This window comes from Aphelocoma coerulescens, chromosome 10, assembly GCF_041296385.1.
Source record: "Aphelocoma coerulescens isolate FSJ_1873_10779 chromosome 10, UR_Acoe_1.0, whole genome shotgun sequence".
In the NCBI taxonomy this organism is placed as follows: domain Eukaryota; kingdom Metazoa; phylum Chordata; class Aves; order Passeriformes; family Corvidae; genus Aphelocoma; species Aphelocoma coerulescens.
In genome coordinates this window covers 16,903,432-16,926,351 of record NC_091024.1, presented here as the reverse complement: position 1 = coordinate 16,926,351, position 22,920 = coordinate 16,903,432, and the positions used below count along the sequence as shown (strand labels likewise).

Genomic DNA, 22,920 nt, shown 5'->3' with positions numbered 1-22,920 from the left:
GGCTTTGACATCATCTTCTCTGAAAGTAATTTGCTTCACAGTTAGCCTGCTGTTCATTTAAGAGACTAACATGAAAGATAAGCAAAAAAAAAGGAAGCAAAAATAAGAGGTCACTTGACCTAAGATGAGAGTTAAATGCCAGACTATTACTAAACAAAATATTTTGTAGGAATTGTACTGACAGGTACCGTGTAGGTTGCAAATGCGAGCACCATGGCCCACATCAGTTTTATTTCACAATATGCAAAATCAAATAATCTTCAGGTTTCCTGTGACAATGTTTCATGACTGACCACTGAATCAGCCCCAGTTCCTCCAAAGCCCTGCAGTGTGGATCAGCTTTCAGGCACAAAGTGAGAAAAGGGTCAATTTCTATGCTCACCTTGGTCATTGCCTCTGCAATTGAGTCTACCATACCCCCAACCATGCCAACTTCACTTGCTGCTTCATTTAAGGTGACCATGATATCATCCACAGCCTCCTTCATCAGTTGTGCAGCCTCAGTGATGGCATCATGAGTATGAGATGCCTGGAGGACACAGAATGAGAAAACCGAGATAGTCAGAGGATGTTCTCTACAAAACAATGTGCAAATCAGAAGCATAAGAAATTAAAACAGTAACGGCACTGAAAATAACATTTCTGGGCAAAGATGGCAAGTAAAACACTGCAACAAAGTGGACAGAACAAAACTTGTCAACTCCTACAAGGAGCCATGGCACACGACACTTTCAGCCTCAAGTGCCACAGTCTTTTGAATGTCCTCTAAAGACGGTGGCTTTTTGTAAGGCGCAAATCACAGCTGAGTTATGAACAGTTGTGTGCTGCTGCTCTTTCCTGGCAAGGGCCCCCATCTCCCTGGGATGCCATGCACCAGATAGGCACTGGTTTTTAACCATTTGCTTTCTCTGTGATAGCCTAGACAGCTCTCATACCCTGACTTTGTGTCCCCTGAGAGGATGCTGTGAGGAGACTGGAATCCTGTCTTGGAGAAATGTTTCCACTCTCAGAGACATCAGGAGAGCTGCCACTGGCACTTTCACTGCAAACATATCCCTTGACTGTACAACAGGTACGCACTGGTTTTTCTGCTCTACCTGCCTTCCTCTCTCACCCTTAATGCCACACAACCACCTTACCTTGGGGTTTCCTCCCCCTTCTTTGGCAGCATACAGCATCTGTAAGGCAGATTCTGCTAGAGTCTTGCTCTGGTCCAATACGGTCATCTGTTGCTGATGATTCAGTGTCTTGGATGCCACACCAACTGCAGCTAAAACCAGGGGTTCGAAGTAACTCGCCAGCTGTGTTACCTAAGAAAGCAAGAACAACCCCAGAAAGCCATTAACCACATTTCTCTGGGCGAAACTCAGAGAAAGCACATTCCCTGTTTACCATCGGGATGTGGGTTAGCTCAAGGAGCACAGTGTGCTTCTGCACTGTACAGCGTTGGGTTTGGATCATGTGCCCAGGGATTGTGTCTCCCCTCACTGTCCACCTCCTTTCCAAAGCCACACATCTCCTCCTTCAGAAGCACATGGTCGCTTGAGGTCATATGAAACCGTGTTCAAGACTGTCACAGGAGCCACATGCTGTTCAAGAGCATCCCTGAAAACCATCTCCTCTGGGCAAGGGAGGAACCTCTCAATCTTTGTTGCCTCTACAGTTTTTACTCTCAAGAATGTATCACAGGATGAGAACTTGCTATGTGAGAAACTACTAAATCTTGCAATAACCATGGTAAATATGCTTTTGATATGTGCACTCTAACATTTGGTTTTTTGGACAGACATCTGATAAGCACAAATTTGACTCTACTTACACTCCATGTAACAGCGAACATTTACACAAAGTCCCTCACCAAAAATCTCAGTGAGAATATCTTTCCTCTGGCCCAAAATGTAAACCGGTTTATTTGGGTCTTGGCTTGGAGTATTTGAAAATTCCAGATTTCTTCTTCTTACAAATGCTTTCTTCTGCTCTCCCATAGGAAGAGAAACTGCGGTCTTCCCTAACATTCAGCTGTCCAAGATTTCAAATGCCTTTTTCATGGCCAGACAGTACCTTGTGCCCCAGCTGAGCTGCCTCTCCCCGAGCTGCGGTGGCAATGGGATCGATGAGATGGCCAATTTCCTGTACAACTGATGTCAGTTGCTCCTGTAGAGCCTAAGAGGAAGAGGAGTTGTCAGTTGCTATCACAGCTGTTCTCTTACCAAATTGTACCACACTCGACAATCACCCTCAGATCAGCCAACATCCTCAAAGCTGTTCAAGTGACCTGCTATGGCAGGATGCAGAAACCCACACTGCTGGTTTCACTCACGTACTGGCTCATTTCTTCTCCCTTACCCTCTTTCAACAACAGCAACCCTGAGATGGGCCTGCTCCTCTTTAGGTTTATATGACAAGTCTGGGGAGAGAGTGCTGACAGCAGCAAACTCAGGGCTAGGTGTCCTTTCTCACTGTAATGTGACCAAGGCCCCCCGACACCTCCCGAACTATTTTTGCCCTGACAAAGATTTAGTATCACTGCACCAATCAGAAAACTGCCAGGAGCACTGATTTAAGTTTGAAGAAATGTTTTTCAAAGCAGAAAATATAGCACAAGAAGAAAAACCTCTGCAGACTTTGAAGCTAGCAGGAGAAATCCACTGGCAAAGGAAAAATGTCACATCTCTGAGGGGCAGAGATAAGGAGTGACCACCTGAATACCATCTGCAGGACAGGAGTAAGCATATTAAAAGCATATTAATGGCCTGGTCAAGACATAAATACTGGCTTTTAGTTCAGAGGGACTTGATATCTTGGCAGCCATCAGGATTAAGGTCACTCTCATGAAAGGCAAGAGAAAAAAAATACTATTTTTGCCCTTTGTTACATTCTGCTTTGTAAATAACTGCCATTTTTGGTAACACTTATTTCAGTTCAACATGGTGTCCAATGTAACTTCATAATTTCAATAAAAATGAATTACGACATATTTCCTGCAACGACTTCTTTTGCACAGCTTCATTTGGTCTGACATTTCTAGTATGCAGCATTACAGCCCAAAGAAACCATTCCAATAAATACATAATTTCAAGAAGCAACAGTATGAAAAGACAAATACCAAGCTGAGAATCTCAACGTGAGTTGCTGGGGAAGGAGACAGGGAAGAGGCCAGAGAAGGAAGCATTCTTAAAGTGAACATATCAACATCAACTTCGAATTTCACTTCTTAAAGGACAAAATAGGCATTAAGAAAAAGGACATCGACATTTATGTCATTGGTCTTCTAGTAATAGATTAGCTTCAGAAACTAATCTATTAGGACTCTTCAGAAACTAATCCTGGCCTCCACATGGCAAGGCACCACAAAAACCCTATCAGTCTGTCATATCAGCCTAGGAAATCAAACTAATATGTGGGTGGCAGTAAAAAATAACTACTTTCACCCCTACTTTTCCCTGGTGATTCTGGGATCTTTGGAGAAGTGATACTCATTGGTCAGCATATGACTTTGCCTAGAAAGATCCGCGTAAGGACACTCCTCCCCTCACTGGCAGTGGATTGTGCTGTGATTGAGCAGCAGGGGGCGAGGCTGCTCAGCACGCCTCTGTTGGTGCCTGGGCTCTCTGCCTCACCTCCACGGAGATGTCATCCCTGGTGGCCAGGCTCTGGCTGACGGCGGCGAGCGAGGCCTGCTCAATGTCCCTGATGCATCTGTTGATCCCATCGATGGAGAAATCACATTCACGCTGCCCTGGGGCCTTGTCCCTGCAACACAAGAAAAACTAAAGTGAGCATGGTGGCAAGGAGCAGGGTCCTTCCTGAATGCACACAGGCTCACTTTAAAAAAAAAAAAGCAAAAACAAAACAAGGAAAAAAAAAAAAAAACAAAGCTGTTTCCCACATATTGCATGTTGGTACAGGATCTGCATGGAGGTAATATTAGCTACAGTGTTCATTTTCTATTACATTTACCTTAGAGTGAATTGGAGGTGGAACCAGAGGGAGAACAGAATACAAACACAGAACAGCCCTGTGCTGCAGGGCGCTGCAGTCATCAATTACAATTAAACATCCAGTGTAACCGGGGAGATATTGTGCATCACAGAGTCATTTCCATCAGTGAAAAATAACACTGCTAATGGCCATATGGCATTTTTCTTTATGAACGGCTGCTCAATTACTACAAAAGACATACCTGATAGAGGTAATAAGACTCTTGATAGAATCTGAGACTGTATGGGAATGCCCTGCTAGTACAGACCATGTAGGAGGATCTTTGGGATTGATAGCTAGAGAACGGGCAGTTTTGATCAATGAAGATGAGCTCTCCAACATTGTCTTAGCAGAAACCAGAATTGGCTCCTGTGCTCGTGATCCCTGTGGTCAGGAAGGTATAAGAACAGAAAGAACACTTAAATTATTATTTGAGTTCATCCACGCTTCCTGCTCCTAAAAGTCTATTTAATTAACAGCATTAAAATGGAATTATAATTTCCTCCATTGTACTATCATATTCACAGATAGTCAAGACAGAAATAGAACTAAAATAATCAGTCCAACAGTTTTCTCTGAAACATGCTTAAGGAACACATCTCAAGAAAAGCATCTTCTAGCTGAGAAACAAGAGAACAATGACACTTGTCTAGTCACAGACTACAGAAATATCACTGAAAATACACTTTGTCACAAAAACTGTCATCTCCAACAGATGTGCTCTTTCCCTTAGTCAGACTACTAACGTGATGACTGATGACTCTTAACTGGGTTATCATCTGTGTATCTATTTTATTGCCAATAACCTGGTAAACCCAGGTAGCACAGACCTGGAGGACACGCTTCGATTTCAGTTACAGCCCCACAACTGTACGATTGCAACAGTACTGGATCATCTGATATTGCCATCTGGATCAGAGCCTGAGAAGCAGCCCTTAGAGGGCCAGTAACAACACACGACCTCTACTCCAAAGCTTTTATGAAGCTTGAGGGGTTTGCTTTTTTATCTCTTTTCCCTGTGCAAAGCAGCCCCAAACCAATGAACCCTTTATTGGTCTCTTCAAAGGAATTCTACTCTGCTGTAGTTGCACAGTTTGAGTATGGAGAAATTGTGGGCAAAAAGCAAAAAACCCAGCAACATCCCTTTGATTCTTTACAGAACTAAAGAAGTTCCATTTGTTAAAACTGCTCTTGAGGGGAAAAAAAGTGGATATTTATTATTGTATTGCATGGAAGAATCCAGCTACTAAAACATGCAAGTCACCTGTGCTGTATGGCTTTGCTAACAGCAGACTTGCAGCACTTACTGTAGCCAAACTGTGCATCCTACCAGTGGAAAAGTCAAAGTCAGAGGTTAAACAAAAGACAGCAGAATGCCCAGTGAACACCCAGAAACCCAAGGACTTTGGGGTATTTACACTCACTCTATCCCAACATGTGATTAATTCAACATTTTCAACTTTTGAAGGGTGGAAATGCAGCATCCTGCCTTACCTCAGTGCTGATCTGTGCTGGGATGCTGACAAACTCTGGATTTGAAGCAAATGCTGTCAGATTTTCCACAGCCTCTATTAAAGGTGCAGTGGCAATTCTGCACTTGTTGCGATTCTCCTCAGAGAAATCTCCATCCAGCGCCTGGAAATGGAATCAGGATTGAGCTCTCTCTGACTGGGTTTCTTTAGTAAAATTGAAGGAAGATGGTTTAAGCCTTCCTACTTTTAAACTGCTATGTGTTTATATTTGAAAGCTCCTCCGCAAACAAGGTTGAAGCAAAGAATGTGATCTTTTAGGTCTGTGTTTTTTTCTGTAGCTGGTTACTGACCCTAAACTTTAAACTGCTGCAGGTTTTCTGTCATTGCACTCCAATGACACTCTCAAGTTGTGTCCCAGGACCTCACACTCCAAAGGGCAAAAGGAGCTAACTTTCACTTTTTATGGTTTGTGAAGGTGGTTGTTTCCTACAGATTGATTTTTAAATTTTTTACTTATTTCTGTTTTAAGCAAAGCAGTAATATATTGCTGTCATTTTCACCCAAGTCAACTGATCTCTCTCACAATCGCAGAATAAACATTTCAGCTAATGAAATCAGATTAAACCAGCTAATGGCTTCCAGAAGGGTTTAGAATTGTGAATTCTCCATGGCTTCACAAGTATTACTTCTGCTTGCATGAAGGAAAACTACCCTCTACCAAACTGCTAGCAGGAATCTGGAAAATAAAAAGTTACTACTAACAGGAGACTATTAGCCACATAAATAGCTTCTGTTTGGTTCTCACTATTATTTATTTCCTTTTTATTCTCCTGTAGGTAAGGTAAAGCTGTCAGAAATAGCTCAAAAAATCTCCAAATACTGAGGAACTTAACACCATTAAAAATCTTCACATTCAGTTGCTTGCAGATTATTCTTATGGTGCAAGCTCATTAAATACATCAATCCTGAGGGGTCTCATACTGGATCAGCCAGCTGCTTCTCCTAATAGTGAAACTGCCCAATTTTTTTCATCTTGACTTCAGAAGTTATACTATTGAACATGTTTTCCAATTCAGAGCTTCAAAAATGTAATTAGTGATTTTTTTAAACCATGCATATCCCAGAAGGTAAAAAGACATTCCTAAGTGTTCTGATTCTGTCTCAACAGGGGAAAAAAAAATCAAACAAGAAAATCCCCTAAAATCACAAAGGAAGAAGGAAGCACAATTAAGCAGCATTTGTACCTTGATAGTTTTAACCAGGTTAGCAGTGCTGTTTGCCACTTCCTTGGCAGACTGCACAAAGTGTCTCTTGGCAACAGGATTTGCTGTTTTTGATGAAGCAATGCGACAAGCGTTGCACAGAGCAGATGTGTGTTTGGCCACGATCGTGGCAGCTGATAGGACCTGCAAAAACCAGCACAAACAGGCACAATGTCAGAGGGGCAGGACAGTAACCACACTGCAGCTCTGCAACGTCAGTGCCCAAAGCCAGGCGGCAGAGTCAAACCACAATGCCTTTGACTGGACACGAACAAAGCAAAGTCCCGTGTCCTAAGAGGGATGGTCTCCCCTCAATTCTCTGCAATCACCTGCGATGGGCTGCTCGCTGGATCGACCAGGTTCTGGCACGCCATCTGGATCGCTTGGTTGGCACGGGCAAATTGAATTGGGTCAACGAGGCCCTGCTGACCAGCCTGGCTGTTTGGATCTGAGATACCCACCAGGTAAGCAGCCTAGAAATGGAGAAAAGAAGAAAGCAATCCTAAGAAATCATGCTAAATCTGTTTTGGATCTCTGGTAAGCTGGCCATATGTCATAGCACATGGTGGTCAGAGATTATTCAGAAATCATACTGTGAAATACAATTACCATTTGTTTTTAGCAGTACATCTCCAGAATCCACTGAAACCAAGAAAAGATACCCTTACACTTGAGAAATTTAATTGAAACAAAACTGCCCATTGTTTAGACAGCTGCTATCCCTGAAAACGTGACTTGTCACTTGCACAGCCAGTGGAGAGAGCTTCAATGGTCACACATACTGGCAAATTATTTACTGTATTAGCCATGGTAGGAGGTAGTGGGGGTTTTTTGTCAAGACTAGGAAAGCAATCCAGCAAAGGCACTTCTGCTGAGTGCAGGTCCCATCAGGCCTGCAGCTGCTGGTCTCACTGCAGCTCAAGGTGTCTGATGGCCAACCTTACCTCCTCACTCAGTCATAAGTTTCATGCTTCTCAACAAGGACAACTTGTCTAAACTGTCACAAGCATATATGAAGATTCCTTATATACATTACAGATACAATTATCTGTCACCTCCATATGCCAGCAAGGCAACTCAGAGTTCAGTGTGGAGGGGATTTAGTCCATATGAAGGCATTACATATTTGGGGAAACCAAGAAGTTTCCAGATGCAGAGCATGAACCCCCACAGCCAAATCATTCACCAAGGTGACTGTTTCAGTTCTCTATAGTTCACTCAGTTATCAGATCAGTGAAACCACAGAGATCAGACCCTAATTTGTTGTAGCAACTTCAGAATTTTGGTTATTCCAAAAGTATTTGAACAGCTGAAACAGGTTTCTTCTTAGTTCAAATGTCTGAAATTTGTAGTGCTCCTTAAGAACTTTTACAAACTAGAATTTCATTAATTCTAATTCATTAGATTCATTAATTTTAACAGTGGCTGCTTTTTTGTGCATTTCTCTATGATATAATAGTTCTGAGCTTGAGCTGCAAACATGAATTCCATATGCTGCAGCTTTGCTTTATCCTCAGCAAAGCTTCCGTCTTGATGTCATTTCCCTTCCTTAGAAAATACACATGGTGTTGCACTCTGCTGCTTGTACAGTGTGCACAATTTCTGTGGATCTACACAGAACTCACTGTGTAGTACAAAGTCATCATTTGCGTGACCCACAGGGAAGTGAACTTCAGATTTACAAACCCACAACACAAGCTTGCTAAAAAATAAAAACATAATTGCTTTACAGCCTTCAGTAACTTACCTGAGCTGCTGCCTCTGTGAGGCCACAAAGAGCCTTGGATGCAACTCCAACACATTCTCCAAAGACTAAAAGATCCCCAGTTTTCGCATTCTGGGAAATGCCCGCCATTGATTCTCCAAGAACCTCAGAAATTAAAAAACAAAGTTATCTTCCAAATATGCATCCCTGCCACTTAGAGGCAGGTGACTGCTGGCCTGAAACCAATTTTGGCCCACAAACCTCCTGGACTTGGCTTCCAGAAATTTTAGACTTCACTGAAGTGGGCACATGTGGTGTGAGGGATCAGGCATGCACACCAACACTGGACTGACAGGGAACATAAGCACTACTACAGCTCAAATGACTACACGGATACAGAATTAACCCTCATTAATTTTGCTGCCATCTATACGCCATCACAGCTAACCTGGCACTCAATGCATTCCACAGACTGCAGAACATGACACAACAACCAGTCCTGCAGATGCTGTTGACACATCCAGGATCATCTTTGTCCCCAAACTCACTGAAGCTCGGTTTAAACGAAACTGCACCTAGACTTCTGGAACCATCTCAGTGTCAGAATGCACATGAATTCCCACAGTATGTCCCACTGAATTCAGTTCACTTGGCTTTAATTCAAAATGAGCTCTGACTGTGGTAGAGCATCAGATGCAAGATCACATACACCCATTAGGTACTCTCTTTTTCTTTCAGAGAAGGAGGAATATGAGAAAATTCCAACACATCAAATAGTAAGGACACCAAAAGCCAGCTTCAAAGGAAGATGTGCAGCACGGTTTGATTCAAAATAACTGAAGAGGTTTCCCACAGGTTTTCTGACATGCTGGGGTGTCTGGACTGCTCAGACATTTGGCAAAGCTGTTCTGCACAGAACGATACAATGGGGTTTCACTGCCAAGCCTCCCATTGGGATGTTCTAACATAACTGCAGTCAAAATACAGCACCTTGAAGTATGACATGCTGTCTAGTGCACAGGAGAGGAAGGGAGAGAGGAGAAGCTTTAAGAGCATTGTGCACCAGTCACTTAATTCAAAATTTCTTACTGAGGCAATACACCTTTCTAAGTGACCAAAACCTGAAATTATCTGTAAGAGACCTATCTCAGGCAGAGTTTATCAAGGAATGCAGCAGGCATTTTAGCTATAAACACTGACTGAACCTCTAACATTCAATATGCACATGGAAACTTCTGAAAATCCAAACACACTTTATAATTGGCACAGAGGTGGGAAAAATGAATTACCTTTGAGTTTTCCATTACGCCCTCAATACAATCAAAATATGAGAGATCGCTCACAGGTTCATTTGGGTTATCCAGCATTCCCTTAACTGTCTGAAATAATGAAAGAAACTGATTATTAATAGAGTCTGAAATATTGAGCTGAAAAGAACACAGACCATCACATCTATCCTGCTTATTCCAATGTAATCTTACACCTTTGTCTCCAGCAAGCAGCCAAAGCTGCACATTCCCTGAGGGTGTGCCATGCAGGAAACCCCACCCGACAGGAACTGTGGGAACTCCATGTTTGTCCACCACCAATCTGTTGAAGTCCAGGCTACTGTGGTTTATCTCATGTTTGTGATGAGTGATATATGGTCAGAGATTAAGATACACCTACAGTATTTTTAACAGCTCAGCTATTGCTTTGTAAAAGTCTAACTTAAAGCCTTACAGCAATTAAAAAAGAGAAAAAGGTGATGTGAAGACATGGTGTCTAGAAAGCAATTTCCAGTTGCCTCTTCTGTCTCACAGACATTGCATCAACTCTTCATGTTGTGCTCTATTAAATAATAACTTGAAAAGCAAACAAGGTTCCTACAGCACTTACACTTCTTTGGAGACAGAGGCCCTCAGAATACAAGGAACACAATGGCAAAACACAAGCCAGCACAAACTTCCCACTAACATACATTGCATTTACTGCAACACTCATGTTACTCTTTTCAGCTGCAATTTTGGGCAAGTTTAGCTGCCTCACTGGAGGTTAGAAAATGAGGTTCTCTATAAAAACAGTCTTCCAGAGTCTCCAGAGAAGACCATAGAGAATATTGACAGTCTATCAAATCCATGCTGAGAGACACTCTTTCTACAGAAACAATGATTTTTAGTAGTTAAGAAGCCCTGGAAAGACTAGGAATAGTGCGTGATGAGTTGAGGAAATGAAAGGAAGAGGCAAAAGTTTAATCCTTGTAAAGAGAAATTAAAAGTTAAGATTTCTAAAATATTATAGGTTCTTCCAGTCACTTTGATTTGACTCTCCAGTCTGATTCCAAGACTGTGTGCTTTTGCCTTGGTTTCCCTTTTTCCAGAAATTAACCTAGTTCCATATACCCAGGCTTTTCTTTCTTTCTCCCTCTCTGGGAAGTTCAAGGTGCTACAGATCTTCCTTCAGCCCTTTGCTGGCCCTGCTCATAATCCATGCCAGCACGTGCAATTCTGTGCTATTGGCACAGAACCCTCTGCAAGGGCTTTTTAAGGCTATTCTGCCCTACATTTCTCCTCTAAGCTCTCAGTTTTCTGTGGCTCATTAGCTGGAAAGTCTCACCTTTCACATACCTGCTGTTTCACAGATCTCTCTCCATTAGTCTTTCAGGAAGTCCTGAGAAATAGCCCTTCATTCCCCCTGCTTGCTCCTTTACATTACAGCCTGATTTCCTGGTTTCTATTTCTGTTCTTTGGACTGGCTGCCGCTCCCTCTGACCAAGGAGGGAACACTTAAGAAGCTAAGAATTCAGAAGGACAAAGCAGCTCCTAGGGGAACTCCTAAAACATTTTGGGATGATAACCATGGACTCGCATATTAAGAAAACTCACAATATCCTGGAATGTACTGCAATGACCTTTGTATCCTTTTGATACTAAGGGCTAGAAATAAAAAAACTTAATGGTATTTTATGCTCTCAACACAGGCCAGTCACCCCTTAATGTTTTGACCTTCACAGTAAACAACAAACATCTTGTTTAAGTGAAAAGATGTTATTTCCTACTACTGAAAGTGGCCCTGTCTGTGATCAGTAGCATCTTGGAATTAGGTCTTTCAACTGACCCACTATTTAGCCAGCCAAACATTTCACTCAGGATCAAAAACATACCTTGCACAAGCTTGTATTGACACACACATCACAGTTTGATGGGGAAAGCAGAAACAAGGCATTAAAAATCTACACTAAGAAAGGTCAAGGTAAAAGATGGCAAACACCACCCTAAAGTGGGATGTCAGTAACAACATCCTGCAGGTGGAAAAACCAAGATATTGCAGCTCCCTCCAGCGCACTGGTGGTAGTAGAACTGTCCATCTTGTCCTGATTCTTCCTTAAGTCACAGTAAGTATGAATAATAGGGACTAAACTGTACCTTTGGAGGGCAGAAAAAAGGAGACAGGGACAGGGTACCAAATTTAATTCTGGCCAAAACGACAAGATTTTCATGGGTTCCATGCTCACCTTGTACACAATTAAAACCCCTGCCACAGACTTCAAGTGAGAAGACAGTGACAGGAGCTATTCAGACAAAGAATACAAAGGAAACAAACATTTGGGGTCCACTTTCAATTATAAGACTTTTGAAATATAGTAATACCTCCAGTTCTCTGAGTGCATTATCACATTCCTTCTGCCCGGGAGCTTGCTGGGTGCACAGTGTGATGAGCTGGTTTATACTCTCAGTCACGGCTCTAGGGAGAGTAGGAGGAAAAAAGGTGGATTTTAAAGTTGAACTATTCCTCTTAGTAAAACTTTTGTCATTAACTGTACACTGCATAAAGATACAAAACTTGGATCTACTACATGGCTGAGCCCAGCAGCCAAACTGGTGGCACCTCTGGGAAAACACTGGTGACAAAGGACAGAACACCATCTGGCAGCAGGCCAAGGCCAACACATTACAGTGGCACAGCGATAGAGTGTAGCTGCTAAAAGGTATTTCAGCCCTTCTCCAGGTCTGACATTAACTGAATCATTTCTCAACTACCACCCCAAAAGCCCTGAAGGATAAAGAAACAAGTGACTGATATGGAAAACAATGCTTGAATTAAAAGTAAATTTTATCTACCCTTCTCTAGCAAAGTCCTGTATCTTGTCTGACATACGGTAATACACACACAATCCTGCTATATACTTCCTTAGTCTGTTACCAAATCGATTTTTTTCTCTGTAACTAATAACTGATATTCTCCCATAGGTTTATATCCACAGAGAACAAGTTATGCAAAGGCATCATGTTCCTATAGGAGTTCACAGCTCTGGACATACAACAGTCACTATCTGTCTTTCTGATGGATGCTCTGATAATAGGCAAAATTCATGATAACTACATTCATTCATTCATTTTAGACTCATGACTAACAACCCAGCAACGTGGCATCTAGAAGAGGAGAAAATCAGTGAAATTGGAGTGCATGGAGAATATGCTTTCCTCTGGCCTTGGAAACTGAATGGCATTTGCATCACTTTCCCCTTCAGAAAACAGGCACTCAATAACATATGAATAACATGATTACCAGGATGGAGGGTATCCTACTGTTACAAAAGGAAACAGGATGTGCTTATTACATGCATTATGTTCATGTTAAATTCCAGGGCAAAAAGAATGGAAACTAGTAGACATACTTGTTTAACTGAGACTCCTACCCTTTTCAGCAGCTTTGTTGTCCTTGTGGAGGACCTGGTGTTCCACCTGCTGAACATCAGTGATTTCTATGCATCAGAAAAATATGATTGCATACAGACATAGGAATAAATGACAAAAATTGAAAGTTCTGTTCATTCCCAGAGAAACCTCACACAAAAATATCTTGTCTGCTGTTGATTGTAATGTGAGACTCAATTCTCTGACTCAGAGAATGTCAGCAATTGAAGAGAGAGAATTATCACCTTCATAGAGGATGCCACATGGTCTCATGAATATCATTATTACACACCAGGTACCTCTACCAGGAATCTATCCAGTGTACAAACATTACTCTGAAAACCATTTGGACACAGTAGAACCAACAAGGTGGCTCCTCAAACACCAATCCCAGAGTGGGAAGGGAGTGTTAGGACTCTAAAGGCCACATCTATTTTCATGAAATACAACACACAAGTACTTGGACCCTGCAAGGAACTCAGCCAGTGTTGCAGTCCTGTCAGAGGTGGTCAAGAAAAATGCCTCCACACGAAAGACAAAGCTACTGAAAAAGCTGAAGTGTCTATCACAACTGGAGGAAAGGAGGAAGAAAGCAAAACAAAACCAACAAAACCCAAGACTAATCACAATACCATAGATAGTGAGAGAAAAATGAGAAGAGCTATCTTATAATAAGAGAGCTGTGTCTCTTTTTTCATTTTCGTGAGAAGAGAGAAAATAAAAATGTTTGACCCTAATCTATCATAGCAGGGAAAGAACAGAGACCTGGCAAGCTTGTCACAAGCCAGCCCAGAGGATCTGAGAAGGGAAATACAACATCTCCTTAGCACCTTAAACACAAGCTGAGAGCTGATGCAGTATTCACTTCATACAGGTATGTGGTGTCTGTGTAAGGTCTCACACATGCACACACACAGAACAGCTAAAGGCTCGACCTGGCTCACCTCCCTTTTTCTATTACATGCTTCCATAGAGGGAATACCAGCCTGGAAAGAACTTAAAACTACCTGGATTACACTAAATTCCTCTACACTCCAATCAGGAATGCTCCAAGCCTAAAGCAGAAATCTGTAGCAGTTTGATGCTGCGGCAATAACAAGTCATGCCACTTCTTCACTTTCAAGCAGCCTGTCTTTGGTTACCCACAATTTTCATAGATGCTATTTTTTTCCAGGGAGACATAAAGATAGATGTTTTTTTGTTTTTTTTTTACGAAACATGACGAAGTAAAGGTAGCGTAGATTCTTAAGGAAGCCCTTTAGCGAGGGAGTGGATTTATAATCCTTGAAGTAAGGGTATGATCCACTGAAGAAATGTAGCATCTAATCCTTTCAAGCATTCCTGATCATACACATATGCACACTGTTAGTGATAGGTAGCTACAATATGATTTTCAAACACATTCTATATAAAAATATTATTCCTTTTCTTTCAGGGATTGAGAGGCTTAATGTTAACTATTACCTTGTCAGAACACAGATGGTGAGAAAACAGTAGGTAAAATACATTGGTTCCTTTCAAAAACAGGCCAAGTCTTCAAATGCTGGTTCCTATTTCCACCAAGGGTAACAAGTTATACCAGTTGAGGAACTACTCCAACATAAGCAACTTTCCTCTGGCCTACTTCCATTTAAATAGAACTACAGGTTCCAACCACTCAGTTAACTATCAACAGCAGAAAAATACATAAGCACAATATAAACATCACAGAGAAAAGCAAATATCACAGGAAAACAAAAAGCAATCAACACATCCTTACCTTGCTGCTGCTGCTAAGAGGTTCTTGGCATTAGGAGCTCCAGGATCAACAGACAGAGACTTGGCAGCCAGTAACAGCTTGCTGGAAGCCATAGAGATGTTCTTGAGGTTACCTATGACTTGAATCTGGTCCTCTTTAGTCTGGAAAGCCACAGCAGCATAATATTAAGTACAAAATTTACAGTACAGAGAGTGTGCTAAAACCACATATGGAAACCCAGTTTGCTTATCCACCTGAAACCACTGAGATACGTGGGCCCAGAGAAGGATGGCCCAAGCCTCTGTTCACCCAGACAGGTGCCTCTAGCTTCACTTACATAACAGAAAAAGACCCTTACAACAAATAGCTTGGCTTCTAACAATGGTATTATTCACAAGTGAGCAATGGAGAAACTTTACTACTTATTGAACAATGCTTTTGTTGTCAAGACTCTTATGTGTCTCTGCCTGGCACAACTGCTTCACATTATTCAGTCAGTGTACGCTCTCTGTATTCTGGCATCCTCTGTGCAGCCCACAGGCTCTCTAGCATCTAACTGGGATTGCTCACACAAAAATATCCTCCAGAAAGTCATCTTTTCCATGAAAATAAGTTTCTATAAGCCTACTTTGGTCAGTATTCTGACTTGGATGTTCTATTACTTATTTTAAGCCATTTCTTGAAAAGGGAAACCTGCATTTAAATACACTTACAGAAGAGTATTGCATTTTCACAGCAAATAGATGTGACTAGATTCTTCTGTGAATGAACAGTAGAAGGGAACCCATTTTTTCTAAGTCTGTTCACAGTTTTATGTAAAGAGGTTGCATATTGCTCAGCTGATACTAATAACTTTTACTCTGTATTTACTACATTCTACTTCCTCCCTTCCCCTACATTTTGCTAGTCACCCAAAATACCTGGTATTGCTTCTGCTCAGGCCAAACAACTACACACAGAGGGCCTTCTCTATTGAAGGATCAGCCATTAATAACTAAGACAGTTACCATCCCCTGTGTCAGGACGATAAGCAAATTCGCAAGGGCCACAAGATCATCAGCAGCTGGATTCTCATTTCAAGAAGCCATTTACAGTATCATTTCTACCTCTGCCTTCACCGAATTCCCTCAAACAAAACATTCTAAAAGTCAGTGTGGTCCACAGCTAAAGAGACAGTCAGGTATCTCACTGCTTCTCACCTTCAGACTCAGCTGTATATGGAGCCTAACTCACTTCACATATCTGGAACCTGAATGATGAAGTTGTGATGGACAACAACCACCAGCCACTGTCAGATCTCTCTACTCAGCTCTATCTACAAAGTATCTGCTCTAGAGAGACACTTCATAAATTACTTCAAAGCACTGACACATGCAGGACCTTCTTGCCATTCTCCTTTGGCAATCATTTCTTAGGTTTGCAGGATCCTCCTACAAACCAGGGAAAAACCATCTGCAGATTCTTTTTTCTGCAATTCCTCCCATCTCTTCTGATATACAATTCCTTTTTATATACTGACATTTGTTATGCTAAAACATTGCCAAATGACCAATTACTGTAGCTCAGCACAACTGTACCCAGTAGATAAACTGAAGGTGGTATCTCCAACTTCTAATGAGTTCCCAGACTACCAGGAATAAGCTTGGCCACATGTAACAACATTCCTGATTGTTAGAGTTCATCAGAGTAGAACTCTGCCACATTTTAAATCACTGAACACAAGTCCAAGTGCTTGCTGTCAGATCCAAGGATGGCATTTTAGGCAGCTCTCTTCAAGTGCTTGCTCCACTCTGTAGCAGGTCCACAGCACCACAGAGCTATATCAAAGCATCTTCTCCTCCATCCACTTCAAGCATTTCAAAAGTAGCAAAGAAAGGTGCTAAATTTTGAACAGCATTCACCTAAATTATGCTCCATGGTAGTTCTACTGGAATAGAAGCAACCCTTTCCACAAGCTCAGAGGTTCAGCACACCTCTGTATCTTCAGATATGCAGCTCAAATTAGTTACCAAACTACACAGGGGAGTACAAAGTCCTATTTCTGACTGGATAAGTAACAAATATCAAAACCCTGTGGAAGATGCAAATGCTGAGTTCTCTTCATTCCAGATAACCAGTTCCAGATGACTCCCTCACAACCAACACCTCCTGGCATATCGGGATAGGCTCACATCAGCATGCTGTACTGCACTCTACTGCTACATAAACAATGTACTGCACTGCCAGAGGTTATGGCCAAGATTATCCCTCAATTAGCATGATCAAGAACTTACTTGTGCTTGGCCAGCCATTTCAATACCAGCATCAAGAAATTCATCAAAGTCATCACTGAATTTCCCAGAGGCTGCAGCCAGTTCCCCACTTTGGCCCCGTGTAGCATGGACAACTTCTCCAGCTGACTGATTCAGGTCTGCTGCTGCCTGGTTCAGTTCACTCTGAGCTTCTTGAAATGACTTTGAACTTGGAGGTAGCTGTAAGAGGCAAAGTTCAGTATTTTATTGTCTGTCACATCACACCAGCCTTTCATGACTGGAGAGTTCAACACATGTTGAGAACACCAAATGCAACAGAGTAGTGAGCTGGAACTATGGGACAGCTGTCAAACACTAATCTGTCCAGTAACTTGAGTCCTGCTGCTTCTTTCAAGGGACAGACAAGTCTGTAAGCTTTTCAAGGGACACAAATATTGGCAGCTCTTCAGAATTACTCTAAACTCCCTCTGGTAACTCTGCCCTCTGGTAAACCAGCTTGGCAAAAAAACCCTGGTTTTATCAAAAGGCGTTGCACAAACATATCAAAACACCATTCCTCCTTCATTCACAGGACAGCAAGGTTACTGGTGGGTGCAGGAGAAAAAAGGCTGTTCAAACAATGTAACCTTCTGGCAAAATACCAGTGCAAAAAGATGGATGCAGTTAAACAAAGTAACAATTCTACTCTTTGCACAAAACGACCAAACGTTTTTTGACAGATCACAATGCTCCTTCAAGTGAACTGATCACTTCTAGGTGGGAGATGAACTATAATTTTCTAATTTTTTATATTCTTCAGAATGTTAAGTCATAGTTGCCATTTTCAAAACCAAAAGCTTAATACCAAGCTATGACAATAATTTTAATATTGCCTTCACAAGTCAGACACATTTCACCTTGCCCATAAAACTAGAAAAACAGTGGTTCAGTCTAAGTAGCAGCTGCTTAAACTTAAACATGGCTTACATTAAGTACACCTAAGTATACTTAGGGCACATTTATTAAATAATGATTTGACACATGGGGAACCCAGATCTGCTGTTCAGTTTTCTGAAATTTATTTCCATGTTAAAAGCCATCTTACTGAATCAACAAGAAGCTTCTTGCTGGATTCCCCGATACTCTTCAAGGCCACATCCACATCCTTTTGTCCAGGCAGACAATTCACACAGTTATTCAAGGAGTGAGACACTGCTTTTGCCACCTACAACACACAAGTGAACACATTCACACAGAGAGGCTTAAATGCTCATTAATAGGAGGCACAGCCTCTACTCCACAGCCAGCAATTCCCACATTCTGACCCTTACAGGGCCATTTTTGAGGCTTGCAACTTTCCCGGTTTGTTGCCCTGCAGTCTTATTTAGGCTCATCCATTTGATAGTACAGTGTTGGCAGGGCAGCCCCACAACTGCTCCTGGCACCTGGGATAAAGGCTGCAGCACCGCAGGTAAGGGAATGCCCCTGAAGTTATCTATATACTAATCACAGAAATTTGTTGCATGCCACTTTTTACAAAGTTCTGATTAAGACAAAGGTATCTTCATAAGAAATTATTTACAATGCAGGCCAATTGTAGAACTTTTCAAATCAGTAAAAAAAGAACCTGCCACTTTTTAAAGTATTCAGATGCAGTGGTGCCACATATGAATAAAAAATGCACTCACTTTTTGAATATAACATGGATATAGATATTTTATTTAAAAATTATTAGTTTAATGGCTGTCTCACATTTGCAATCAAGCAGTCTCCTCACATATGTTGTGGGTAAAAGCAGAGAGCTGCATCTTTGTATATTTTTCTAAGAGATGACTAAAATACCATACTTTATACCATCTGCATTGTTTAACATAGGCATGATGTTACTGTCTGAGGGCTGTTGAAAGGAATAGGAAGCTGACATGCCTTGCAGCCTTATTTTCTGTCATTCCCTCTCCTTATTTAATGCTGATTTGGAGTAAATTCACCAGGTGTTTGACAACTCATGCAGCTGCTCAAGTCCCAGCTTACCTGGGCTAATCTCTGCTGACTGTCTGCATCCCCTGGGGCAGCCAGGGCCTGCTTGGCCTCCTGAATCAGCATGGCAGAGCCTTCCATGACATCCCTGGCTGAATCCAGCATTGCACGTGCTGCCACAGGGTCAGTGGTAGACGCTGCAACCCCTCGTGCTGCCTGAGCCAAAGTCTTCAAGGCCTGAGCAGTTTCTCTGGCAGCAACTCCTATGGTCAGATTTCACCAAGGATTCTATTAGTACCCTTAAAGACAATCTTTGTATTTTATGACATGATCTTGCAGGTAATGATCCTATTGCAAAATAATACTGCAAATTCAATTTAAAAGAAAATCTTCAAACAGAAACACATTTGAAATACACAGTATCATTTGTTTAGAGAAATGCCTATAGTGAAGCCATAAAGTAAATGTTATAGCCCAAAGACCACATTCTGAGCACAGCTCTCTACACCACTGACTACATCTCAGTGAAACACTGAAAAAGAAAAGCTAAAACCTGTAGATAAGGAAAAGCTCATACTCCAAGCTATGGGGGAAGTGATTGTCTGCAAGAATGGTGTACAGGAGTCCAGAGCCACAGCACAACAATAGTTTAATTTCAAGCAATCAAAGAAGAGTTTAATTAGGAATGATACAACTTGATATAACCTAACATCACTGTGAGTAAAAATAAATAAAAATAAACTGAATGAAGTCACAGAAAGGATGCAATAAAATTAGTTTTTGTGGTCTGTCTGGCCAATGTTAAAGGACATCCATCAGCTCCAGTGCTAAGGTGCAAGTCTACATGAATAATGGCCTCCTTCTTCTATCTAGGAAATTATTGAAAAGGAACTCATTGCTTTGTAAGCTTTCCTACAACCTGATGAAAAGAGAGCTACTAGATTTAGCTATTCATTATCAGCTGCAAGTATCTGTACTCCCTTACCTGACACCCAGTGCCTACTTCTGCATAACTATGTGATAGAAACATGAGCCATCTCGATGCAATTCCATCTGCTTCAAATGAAAGCAACTGTAAGTTCTAGAGCCCAGATGCAATTATAACCAATGAAGTGATAATTGCCATAATGCCTTTTATCAGTAATATTAGAAAAAAAATCTTATGGAGCATTTGCAACAACAGCTTTCATTTCTATCAGAAATAAGGACACAGAACATTTCAACATCTACAAGTAAACTGTTGTCCCTCCTGAGAGCATTTTTCTTATTAAGGTGTTTTTTTGTTGCTAAAAGTACAGGTCCAAAAATAAACTGTAGAATCTGTGTGCCCAGGTTCCCTGCTGGCTTTACCTGAAACTATGCAAATGTGCTCAATGAATCAGCCAGAGCAGCTGCATTGTACACGTGACCTGGTAACACCTAGGAAGAGACGAAGTTCTGAATGTCACCAAGCTGCCCCACTATGTTTGCATCCTGTCGCTTCAAAACATATCCAAGGCACCCCTTTAAACTTTCTGTAAGGACATAGCAGCATTTCCAGTGGCACTGACCTTCAAAGTGTAACATATTTTAGTTCTGCCCTTCACAGAGTTTCAGTGGCACATATTTACAAAAACAACAGATGTCCCAATCTATTCTGATTAAAGACAGAGCAGATTGCATCACGGTTCTTTATGAAGCACGAGTCACACTCACAATCCTTAGTAGCTTACCACGATTCACTATCAGCACTAAAAAAAATGGAGTAATTCCTTGATTTAAGTAGTCTGTGATAAGAAAACCTTTTATCAAGTATTTGAAGTATTTGGAGGTTTCACAGAGCCCTTCTGAATAAACCAGTACCTGTGTAGTGCTCGTTGCCCTGAGCAGCACAAGTTAACAGCTGGGCCATTGAAGAACCGACTGCTTTGGATGTGCTTCCCAGGTCCTGAGTGCATTTCTCAAGCTGCAAAAAATTGCAAAGGACAAAATACTTAGTCTAAGGTCAACGAAAACACTTCTTTTTAAACAGTACTACAAAATTCCTCATTCCACAAAAACCTAAACTTTCAACTCAGCTACTGAATACACACAGTTTCTCTGAAACCTGACTAGCACGTTTTCCCTATTCAGGATGAAATAAATTAACATATTAGGTAGTGTGAACAAAAAATATTTTATAATTAGCAATGGAAGTAAATACCTTCATCTAAGAAGGGCTTTTTTTTTCCCCAAATAAACCATTTCACTTTTTAAGCCTACTAGAACTGGCTGTCCTGAGTTCTCATCATTATCACCATTGAAAAGAAATTCTTTTTACAAGACTGAAACATTTCTGTTACCAAACTGTAATTTGTACACTAGAGAAGGAGGCCCTACAGTCTCATGAATAACTCTACTACAGAACATACTTCTAGTGTAGTAGTAACATATACTCTTTCTGAGAATCAGTGTAAACTCTTATCAGCATCATCATTATCCAAAGCTTCATGACTTGTTTTGCCTCTAATATTTAAGTTTTTTAACAGCTAACTTTGTTTGTTTGTTTTTAAATGAAGAACATCCTTCCTCAATTACAGTTTCTCCTGGGAGAGGTTTTAACTGTCCATCCACAGCTGCCATCTTTGCATCTTGCAGTTCATTTTTGAGTGTCTGGACTGTATTCAAAGCAGAATCGATTTCCATTGGGCCACAAGCTTCATGAGCCTATTCAGAAATCAGATCAGTACCACTGTTAGCAGCTGTAAGCAACTTTCAGAAACAATAAATGCTTCAGATCTAATCTCCCCCTCCCAAATTATTTCTCTTCTTACTTTAGAGGCCATTGTGAGCCCTCTAAATGTTACACATCATGGATTCCAAACTCCTGCACAATATTTTCAGTCTATGAAGAGAATAACACTCTGCTAAGAGGCACCAGGGGAGTAAGGTGCACTTGGCTTGTGTACATGTCCCCTCACAGCAGGCAGCTCAGGGACTGAGAAAGTAACTGCTGCACTCTGGACTTCCCTTTTCACCAGTGGCCTCGCTGTGCATCGTGACCAAAGCCATGCTGACCCCCCTGACGTGGCAGCCCACATTCATCAGTACGAGATGGAACTTCCAGCACGAGCTCAGGAGTAGCCACCTCAATGCTACAATCCTGGTTTCAGGCCTCAGTGTACACACACACAAAAAAGACAAGACTTGCCACTTGTATTTTTTTTAAGCCCCACATGGTTTAGAAATCTGTGTGTGAAATACAGAGAGCCTCTGCTTCCCTGAATTCTAGAGATGACGATTCCAGTTCACAATTACAACAGTGAGCACAGCAATGCTGTAGCTGGGTTCTCACGGCTTTGGTGGGGCACGAGATGTGCTCCCTTTTCCCTGCTCTCCCTCAAATGTAAGAGCAGCTCAGAGTCTTGATGTGCTGCTCTGTATACTCTCCTCACGTCTGTCTCGTGTGGAAAGGGTAGCACAAGCTTTTCAGTTTTCTTGTCCCTTCTCCCTCCCCTTTCTATCATAAAACAGAGGCCACCTGGGAGTCTGAGCAAAGAGTGCACAAACACAGCAGTGAGAGGTGAACACTGCCTGAGCATGAGCTGTTCCCTCAGGGGAGGTGCAAAGCCCTCTTGTTTTAGCTGATTAAAACCAGTATTTACCTACCTTCTGGGAGGCAGTTCGGAGCTCAGCTAAGCTGGTAGCAAGATTCTTTGCACACTGACTGAGCTGCATTGCTGCTGCTTGATCAGTCACTGTGGGGACAGCAGCTTTAGCAGATGCCACCATTTTACTTCCAGGCTGTTCAAGGAACAACAGTGAACACAATTGGTTTTACCAGCTCATTTTCTTTAAAGAAGGCTTAGGAGTCAATAAACAAACTGCTTCCTCCATTCACACACTCATGAGGTTTCTAG

General features: G+C 41.6%; 1 protein-coding gene across 8 annotated transcripts in view; it reads right to left on the bottom strand.

The window, feature by feature from the left end:
- TLN2 (talin 2) overlaps positions 1-22,920 on the bottom strand; it is a 159,430-nt gene that overhangs the window by 41,571 nt on the left and 94,939 nt on the right. For all 8 annotated transcript variants that reach the window (XR_011154108.1, XR_011154109.1, XM_069025514.1 and 5 more), the window contains 18 exons: positions 22,670-22,804; positions 21,599-21,727; positions 20,885-20,987; positions 19,097-19,305; positions 18,171-18,290; positions 17,108-17,305; positions 14,856-14,995; positions 12,050-12,143; positions 9,710-9,799; positions 8,463-8,585; positions 7,045-7,188; positions 6,698-6,859; positions 5,476-5,616; positions 4,184-4,365; positions 3,621-3,753; positions 2,062-2,163; positions 1,140-1,310; positions 383-529 (listed from right to left, as the gene is read on the bottom strand). Coding sequence is in view for 6 of the 8 variants with exons in the window: in XM_069025514.1 (XP_068881615.1) it covers positions 383-529; positions 1,140-1,310; positions 2,062-2,163; positions 3,621-3,753; positions 4,184-4,365; positions 5,476-5,616; positions 6,698-6,859; positions 7,045-7,188; positions 8,463-8,585; positions 9,710-9,799; positions 12,050-12,143; positions 14,856-14,995; positions 17,108-17,305; positions 18,171-18,290; positions 19,097-19,305; positions 20,885-20,987; positions 21,599-21,727; positions 22,670-22,804 (2,523 nt within the window). In the remaining 2 variants the exon portion in view is untranslated. The remainder of the gene's footprint in view (positions 1-382; positions 530-1,139; positions 1,311-2,061; positions 2,164-3,620; positions 3,754-4,183; positions 4,366-5,475; positions 5,617-6,697; positions 6,860-7,044; positions 7,189-8,462; positions 8,586-9,709; positions 9,800-12,049; positions 12,144-14,855; positions 14,996-17,107; positions 17,306-18,170; positions 18,291-19,096; positions 19,306-20,884; positions 20,988-21,598; positions 21,728-22,669; positions 22,805-22,920) is intronic.